The 9,776-nt window shown below is 35.0% G+C and overlaps 1 protein-coding gene across 2 annotated transcripts in view; it reads right to left on the reverse strand.

Annotated features, from left to right (window-relative positions):
• The window catches only part of LOC146465289 (uncharacterized), a 38,939-nt gene extending 30,221 nt beyond the window's left edge, over positions 1 to 8,718 (reverse strand). The window contains exons 1-4 of one of the 2 annotated variants that reach the window (XM_085128631.1): positions 8,548 to 8,718; positions 6,035 to 6,125; positions 4,331 to 4,448; positions 2,508 to 2,657 (exon numbers count right to left, since the gene is read on the reverse strand). In XM_085128631.1, the coding sequence (XP_084984757.1) occupies positions 2,508 to 2,657; positions 4,331 to 4,448; positions 6,035 to 6,125; positions 8,548 to 8,605 (417 nt within the window). In that variant the 5' untranslated portion in view covers positions 8,606 to 8,718. Of the gene's footprint in view, positions 1 to 2,507; positions 2,658 to 4,330; positions 4,449 to 6,015; positions 6,126 to 8,547 lie in introns of those variants that run through there. The other variant, XM_085128632.1, reaches the window with a different exon arrangement.
• Positions 8,719 to 9,776: the final 1,058 nt, after the last annotated feature.

Here is a 9,776-nt window from a genome sequence, read left to right on the forward strand (position 1 = left end):
GTTGGATTTCTGGATTTCCCCAAGTGCCGAAATTGAACGAAAAGTAAAAAAGAAACAATAAAGGAACATAATACATAATAAACACATAAAAGATACAGAAAGAAAGGCAACTGGTCTTCATTTTAAAAAGGGATTTTCCATTTTTTTTTGGAAAAATTACCTGCCAAAAAAGGCAATGGACAGTAACCGACGAAATCAAACTATTCGCAGATAAATTTCATTAAACTGGTACAGCATCTTATACTATTTTAATATAATTTAAGGATTTAGATCTCCACACTAATAGGTAAGATAAGTGTTCCCAATCAGCAAACTGCGGTATTGCAGCAAGCTAGAATGACTGACACATTAATAAAGTTATCATCATCATCATCATGATTATCATCATGATTATCATTATCATTATCATTATCATTATCATAATCATTATCATTATCATTATCATTATCATTATCATTATCCTTATCCTTATCCTTATCATTATCATTATCATTATCATTATCATTATCATTATCATTATTATTTTTATTGTTATTATTATTATTATTATTATTATTATTATTATTATTATTATTATTTATTATTATTCAGAATCTCCCCCCCCCCCCCCCCCTTCTTCGGCTAAGGGTTTAAAGAGCAAAACACTACAACTACGCTTTTTATGTTCAGGAAGTCCTTCCACCCCAGTATCTCAAACCGACACTGGACACTTAATGAGTATTACACAATGTCGGATTCCTTATCGTCATATTTACCATTTATTAGTAAGAGAACTGAGTGAATGCTGCTGCTGCTTGGTAAGGAACACTATTTTGGGGCTTGGCACCAATCCAAAGTATTTCAGTTTAAGCACTGATTTGAAAACGGTTAACTTTTACTTATTTTGATGGATAAGTCTATATAATTCAATCCTCGACAGCTAGTCCTCGTTGGTGTAGTGGTTTTGGGTTGGAAAAATAATGCAAACGACACGGGTTCAAGGCTTACATCATACTATTTTTCCTTCTTTTCCTCTCAAGTTTGAAATAAGTTTTACTTCAATCATGTAATTTTAAATGAATGCCCAAGATTGGTTGGTGAATGCCCAAGTGTTTACCCGGTCAGAGACTCAGACGAGAAATCGGGGGTAAATTTAAGATTACCCTATACCTTCAGAGGTGTCTCGCGCCCAAGCGATGTAACGCGTCTAGTTTAAACTGTAGATACCTGAACCCTTATATCAAATTAAAGCTTATAGAGCTGGCTATCAATCTAAACCAAGAATTTTGAAATAAAATGAATTGCCGAGTTTTTAGCGCTGATTTCTCGAATCAATTTTTTCACTTGGAGGAGCCACTTCAAAGAGCTAAAACTCAAAAGGAATTTGTTCGTTTGCATTCAAATGTGGACAGTAGCTAGTTTAAGATATAAACAACAAAAACATGTCTGCGAATTTTTTCTTTCGAAATATTTTTGCTCCGAGAGCGATTTTTTTACGGTCACTCCACGTTTTTTTTCATCCTATTTCGAAAATACTCTATAACTTTTCATTGCAATTGAATATGGCAAAACGCAGACACGTTTTTTAGCACTTTGGGTCCGGAAACTAAGGGGCAAATTAAATTAGCAAGAAACAAAGTTCGCTTTGACTTGTAACTTTAAAAAGGTAATTCGGACGCTCGCATTTAGAGGTCGTGAAAATTCATTTTATTTCAAAATTCTTCGTATAGTTTGATAGCCAGCTCTATAGGCTTTAATTTGATATAGGGGTTTGTGCACCTACAGTTTAAACTGGACGCGCTACATCGCTTAAACGCGAGACACCTCTGAAGGTATAGGGTAACCTTAAAGAATTTGAATGAAGGTAAATCCAGTGGAAACAACCTCTTTTCTGAGTTATCAGGCATTCCTTTAGGCATTTCTTTGTATCGCCATATTAATATTTCTGTTTTTTTGTTTTCTCTTTTTTTCTTCTCTATATATACACAACAGAAAAGCACCCCAATGTAATGATAAGTCTGGGATTACGACATAGCTCAAAGTAACCCTTGCTACGGGTCTTATTACCTGCATCTCCTATGTTCCCCGTAAAACAAAATTCAAGGGGCAAGGGGTATGGTGCAGAATTGGTTCAATTAATATATCGTGAAAAGTCAAATACATGTTACCAGGCAGCCATATTTTGTCTCGTGGAGTTTCAAAAACTCACTTATTTGACCTCAGATTTCTTTCACTGCAGCCGGCCCCATTTGCCCTCAATATGCTGCGCACATGTTCCCAATCTTATGACCCAACATCACATGCATATCCTCTCAGAATGCATTCATTTTCAAAATCTCTCTCGATGTTTGAAATTGAATTTTAATGTAGAAAAGGACAAAAAAAAAAAAAGAAAACAAAAACAAAAACTAAAAGAAAAAGAAAAAGAAAAAAACAACGGCAACAACAACCAAAAAAAAAAACAACAACAACAACAAAAAACAAAAACAAAACAAAACATGCTGATGCAGCTAAAGAAATCAACGTACCGTCGGTTGGATTCCAGTCTTTACTCCTGGGAAAATTCGACCATCTACGCTATAGGCTACAGTGTATGCCGAGACGTACTGGGCCGATTCTGATCTGTTACGACCTTGAGTACTAATTCCTCCAATTCTGCGCTCCGATCCCATATCAATCTATAACAGTCACATTGCAAAAACATGTACAAAGAGTTGACAAAACAAAGTGATGAAATTAAATTCAATATAGTGTTGTGAAAACTAGAATATTAGATGGACGGTAAATTAAGTCAAGGGCGTACCTAAATGAGGTACTATTGCAAGTAGGATCACACGATCAAATTTTGTTGTAAAATAATTACTTATTGGCGATAAAATACACGAGTATCAGAAATAGGGAATACCCAGCAATTATGAAGCCACTGAAGTTTAAGAAAATTTTGAAAAATCAAGAGGATTTGAATTGAAAATCTGATCGTGCTACAGATGAAAATTATTTCTGTGCTTAAAATGGCGTAGAGTTTAAAGTAGCAATAATCTAATTCTTTAGGTACTGAACAAACTGCTAAAATAGAAATAAAAATTGATTAAACCTCCTCCCCCTCCAAAAAAAAAATAATAATAGAAAAGCAAAACCCAAAGAAACAACAACGACTAAAAACTAAAACAATACAACAACAACTCACTCAGACATGTGTTATATAAAGCCGTCTATTTCTTACATGTTCATCTTACGTACAAGTTTAACAAGGAGACCACGTTCGATTTACAAAACTTAATATTTGACTGAAAATCGAATAATTTCTCGAGACAGCAATGTCAGGTTCAAAACGTCAGAGTCAAATTCAATGAAGTATCAGTTACGGGTATAATTATAGATCAGTAATGTGAAAAATATATTTTTACGTAATTCTAAAAGTGGAGCTACACAATTCCATTTATAAAAGTATGCTTATCGTATGAACGTAATAACCTTACAAATTCCTCATCCTCTCTGGAGTTATATATATTTTTAGTGCATATGCAGCAAACAGCTTACCAACAATAACGATTACAATGTTAACTGTTACAAAGGGGAGCATGGTAACCTCTTAAGCCTCTCTACCCCCCCACCTTGCTAAGAAAAAGATTTCAAAGGCCTCTGACGTGTAAGTTACCCACAACGGCAACCAATTAAGGCAAAACCCCGCATGAATAATTTTTGTTTTATGATCAGAAATCGGCGGATGACATATGGCGTCAATTCAGAGAAGCAGGAACATCCAACATGATGTTAGGATACGCGAGTTAAAAGCACCATCGTTAACCAGCAACGTGTTTTGTATCGCAAAAAAATGTGACGTGTGTGATGAGGGTTATGTCGGCTGTACGCGCCGATACCTCTACCAACAGGTTGAATAGGAGAAGAGATTATCCATTGGTAAACACCTGGAGCAAAAATACAACCTCGATTCAACACCCTTGATTGGAAGCACATTTCAATCCTGAGGAAATGTCAAACAAACTGAACAGCTTAAAAGGAACTTAAACCGATTTTTACCGGTAATACCTAGTCTGACTTTATCCGCGCAAAACTTTTCATACCGAGCAATGCTGTTCCAATCTTTATTCTTTACCTGAATTAAATTAATAAAACTTCACCGCATTTTTCACGCTGAATCTATAATTATATCCATAATACTTCAACCCATTTTTCACACTAGATCTATTGACATTTTAAACTTGGCAATGCTGTCATGAGGACGACAAAACGATGTTCGCTACTAATTTTCGCTAGTTTTTTTAAACATTTTTCCAAACCTTTCCTAAAAAGAATTTCTCAAGGCTTTAGGTTTTGTCTAATTTATCACCTGTATAAAGCGATGCGTTACATTGTCCGTTTTTTTTGCACACCACGCGCCAACTCCTTTAAGGGTAATTGGATTGCCAACATAATTATTCAGTCTTCCTTGCGCTGCAGCATGCCATCTGAAAGATTGAAATTCATGACATTCTAGGGCATTAGTAATAATTATTGTTCAGGAAGATCAACTTTGCTGTGAGGGGTATTCACAAGATACTACTTATGCTTATGATTGGATGAAGATAATGCATTATATTTTTCTAGATAGACAAAAAAATGCTCGCAATTATTTACACAACTTAAGCATTTGCGAAAAGAAAGCCTGCAAAAAAAAATCTAATATTTCAACGGCAGTTCAAATATATGTTTTATATATATTTATACCAATACATTACATTTCTGTTTGCATGAAGCGCGCACAGTGATTGATCTATTTATACTTGTGAGATTATTTGAACATATATAACTTTTTTAATATCGATCTCGGCAAGCCTACTCAAACTTTACGAGGTCAAAGAAATTTATTTAGCAAGCAGTTTAGTGTGGTAAGTCAAAGTTACCTTGGCAACTGAATTTTGGCAGGGAGTTTTTCCAGTTTTTCAAATAAAAGTAGTTGGAGATAAACATTTGATAAAAGAAATCAGGGAAATTATTTTACGTTTCAGTATCATCATGATATCATTTTGAAGTGAATAAATAAAAAAAGATATTGCGTTAATATTAATTATCAGTTCCACTGGAACTATTTTACACTTTTTGGAATATGTTAATACAACAGCTTTTTAATTAACTTGAAAATATTATCATTACAATATAATTGGAACATTGTTGTTGTTTTTTTCTTAGTGAGGAAGACACGAACTTTTTAGCAGCTTCCCCCCCCCCCCCCCTCCCTGTTAGTTTTATCAAAATTTGTGGCTTTCTGAAGTATTGGGGGGAAATCTAAAAATCCAAAATTACCGCCATTTGGAAATCAAAATCATGGGATGTTTCTGCAAATGAGCGCCCGGTAGGGTGGGTGAGTGGGAAAAAAAGCCTGCCTGTCGGAATTGGTTGTTATGGTAACATTAAAGTCAATGATCACTAAATGACCCCATCAACGTTTTTCCCAGATAAATTTTAGAAACATTCTGAAGTTTCATGGTGTTTGCGCAAATATTAGAAAACTTATTCATGTCCAAAGTTACCGCGGGCAGAATCCGTCCCCGGGTCTAGATAGGGTCAACGTCCACAGCGGGCAGTCATGTTGTTATAAGAAACGTGAATTACGTTACGATTTAGAATGGAAGCCATTTTGATCCCCCCAAACTTAAAAAAAGAAAAGAAAAACAGTTAAATGATACTTAAAAAAAGTAAAAATTATTGTGTAAAAGCTAGTTTGTGACAAAAAACACTAATCTTCCGACTTCTGAACTGAACCTGTCTGTCAAAGAATGTTAGCCATGACAGCATCAAATTCATTGAATCCTGACCTGCCATACCAAATTGCTCCCAGAAGAAGTCACGAAAAAGTCACAAAAAAAAAAAACCACGGAAAAAGTCACGAAGTTTTGTGTCGTTAGCACAATTCTTAAAAAATTTATAATCTTAAAAATTCTGCCCGGGTATAATCACCCCACCTCCTCTCACCGGGGATTAATGTGTTCTCGGTTACCTCAACAGCATTTCATTGAAATGCTGGATTTGTTATACCTCATGTTGCTGTACTCACGGGTTGTGCTCAGAATTTGAAGTCATGCTTGCATCAGGAATGGGACCGTTTGATCCAAGGGCAAGACCAACTGGCTCGACATTCTCGCAGCCTACACAACAAGCAAAAAGGACTTACTGACATGTCAAAAACGAAAATGACTATATATTCTTGCTGTCTCTTAAAGGCGCTTGATCAGCCGCTTTCAAGGTATTCTTTAGGATGTATTCTTTTTTCGCTCAAATAAAACAAAATATTATTACAGATTTTAGTTGTTTTAAAATGAAGAAAACGAACAGGACTGCTGCAAAGTACTGCTCAGTATCTGTTTAAACTTTATGATTTGATCCACATGCTCGGGTATTAGAACGATCTCGTACAGCATAATAACCCGAAGCATCTTTGCAATTAAAGACAAAGCTCAGTAGCTTCCATTTGAATGGCCACACTTTAAACATGATTTCATCCATAGACTCAAAAGTTTGAACCATTATAATCTTGCATAGCATCTTAACCGTATGATTTCAGACCTAATTTTACTCCACTCAGTTTAATTACCATTACAAATCAATTATAACTTATAAATGTAGGCATTCCTATCTCTCTCGGTCTTTGCGAGTCGCATTTTCTTAACCCTTTAACTCCTAATATCAAAGAACAAATTCTCCTATCTTGTCCCCATACGTTTCTTATAAAAGTACTGGGGAGACGATATTAAAATATCAACAAAATTTACCTTGGGTGATCATATCTTTAATTCTCATGAACTCAGGTGTTCAATAAGCATTGATATTACAAGGAAAAATTTGATGCTGATCATTGGTAGGGCTTTAAAAAGGGTAAATAGCACCAATGGAAACAATTGCTCAATAGGTTTCATTTGAATGATCACATTTTTTGTTTTTGTCCGGGGACACTACATTTGGATGTACTATTGAAATTAAAAAGTTAAAGGATGTGCTCCGCCATTTCCGTGGCACTAAAAATGTGTGGAAGATCTAGAAGAAGGCTCGGACGTGCTTTTGGGGGTCGATTTATCCCTGGTGATGCTTGGTGTTTTCGAGACACTTATGCTATAGCATTGCAACATATTGATATGCCCTTCGACCGCTCATGACCAACCGGCAGTTTATTTTTCAATCACTTTAATGCGGTAGTGTGTCGACGCGATTATGAGACGTAAGGCCAAGAAGTATATTCAGGTTTGTTCCTTTTCTATAAAAGTCAATACTGAGGAAGCATTTTCTGCCTTGTCATCAAATTCACGCAATATTCTTTTTTCCTTCCTAGTTTTTGAACTCGCCTTCAAGTTTCAGTTTAACGTACGTTTTCATGAGGCGTAAGGACGTTTAACTTTAAGGCAATTGCATTATTCGCACCATCAACAACCAATTTACCTATGTGCAGTTTACTTATGTGGATATAGTAACAGCTTTTAAATTGGACGTGATCAAGAACACATATATGTAAAAAAGAAAAAAAAATTAAATTAAATAAGAATAAAAAAATTAAATAAAATATTTTCGTTTCCCAAGCTGAGACTAGTTTTTAAATCGATTAAATGCTACTTCACTTCCCTTTATCACAATTTAAAAGATCGCAGAAGTCTGTAACTTTCTTTAAAATTTCCATGCTAAAACTAGCAACTCGAAATAAGACGCAAACAGCTCACTCGCTAACTATACATCGATAAATCAACTGAATATCTTAAAAGATAAATTCTGGGGGAAAATACTTTTAGCGGCAGATTGTAAATGTATATTCAAAAAAATTATCTAAAACTAAAGAAAATTACATCGCAGTGCTTAACAGCGAATGACGATAAAAAAGAAAAAGAAGAAAACGAAATAAAACAAAATGGTCTGAATTTTGCAGTGGACTTTATTATTTGAATTTCGTGAGCCTAATTGTACGGCTCAATAATAATAAAAAAGTAGATAGGCAGAAATAATCAACTGAAAATAACAACGATGATCCCATCTGAAATTTTTGCTTGAAACTGGCTAGTAAAGTAAACATTTTTGGCAGAGTGATTTTACCAGATGAGTGAAGGTTATTTTTTCTTGCACATATCACTACAATGTTGATAAATTGTAGACCGTTGGAGAAACTTTATGTATTGCTTATACATGATCTGAAGGCCCTCCCGTCGTAATGTCACTGCAATTTAATTTGTGTTAAATTCTGTCTTCGCGTAAATAGCAGAAAAAATATATATATATCGGGGCCATTTATTGCATTTTCTCGCAGTGTTTCACGCTAAAATGTTTCTTGCTTTACTTCTGATTATATATCTCCATCCCCTTAATTTTTTCGATGCTCTGGATCATTGAGATTCCATGGTATTTTGAAGGAAAACCATGTGTTACCCCAAAATTCCAAAAACGTTCATTTTTTGAGTGAATAAATTGCGTAAAAGATAGTACATTATGCCATACTACGCTGAATATGATCGTTTGAGAATTTAACGAATGGAGTATTCACTGGGTAAACATAAGTTTGAAAAAAATTGAATAATCGCTGTGGAGACTTACCTAGTACAACCGCCGAGGCCACTGCAGCACAAAGCAGGAAAATGAATGGCCGTAACATCGTACGTTAATGTTCAAAGCCTTTCGAAAAGCAACAGGAGTTTCTACGGTAATTGTAAAGTAAGTGCTTCTCCGTGGTAAGATTGCAAAGTAGCCCCTCTGTGCACACTTTGCTCTTTCCCATCTAATGACGTATCATTAAAATTCATTATTTTAATCAACGAGGTGAAAAGAACCCGATAATATTAGAATTGTTTTCTTTTGAACACAGGTGAGCAAACTAAATTATCAACGCCTCCGAGAAGTCTCTTAGCTGTTTACATAGCTGGCACAACTATACAAACTTTTTTGCATCCCGAGTTACTGTGATTGGCAAAACACAAGGCTATTGGCTTAAGCATGATAATTCTTTCGGTATTAATCACCCGAAATCAAGTAATTGCCTGTGTAAAACGCCTTAAACCTTCTCATCTATATTCGCCTACTCTTCCTGCTGATTGCACGAAATCCTTTCAAATTACTCCCTGAAAACACACTTTTACAATTCTTTTAAGTCAGACGAAGATCTAATTTTCAGAAGATTAAAATAAGCGTCTCGATAGAATGCGTACAAATCTAACACTTTCATAACGCAAATAACGTAGAAATAGACATTTTAAACATAAAATTATAAACAGTTGTCATAAGGTCATCTCATCTGTTGATGAAAAATGATAAAAAATAAGTATTTTAAAGACCTTCTTTGTCTTTGATAGAAGTTGATTAACCGCTAAATCATATTTTTTTGTGCCTTTTTCTAATTCCGTAGGACGAAGGTAGAAAATCCCTCGTTCTCACCTGTTCGTCACAAATGACATTGGTCACGATCACCTCATAATTATTTCAAGATAGATATATATGTATATTTTTCGTTCTGTATGTACTAAATTATTATTATAAATGTTCATCAGTCACTAAGGATTTTCTAAAGCCAAATCTTTACTAATTGTCCTTTCAACAACTCCAGTAATTTTTTTAACTGCTTCCAATTTGTCAGCCGAGTATCGTCAACGGCCACTTCATAACTATTACGGCCACGGGCGAGCGAGCTGTCAGAAAAAAAGGTTATGTTAGGAAAGAGGGACTGGACGTTATCGGGTATAAACTCCGCCGTTCATATTTGTCCTATGAGAGCTTCAGAAATAAACCCAGTTTCTGGAGAGAGAGAGTTCTGTTTTCCTGATTTGGAAGTT

Source organism: Pavona decussata, unplaced genomic scaffold (genome assembly GCF_977016875.1).
Source record: "Pavona decussata unplaced genomic scaffold, jaPavDecu1.1 SCAFFOLD_156, whole genome shotgun sequence".
Taxonomy (NCBI): Eukaryota; Metazoa; Cnidaria; class Anthozoa; order Scleractinia; family Agariciidae; genus Pavona; species Pavona decussata.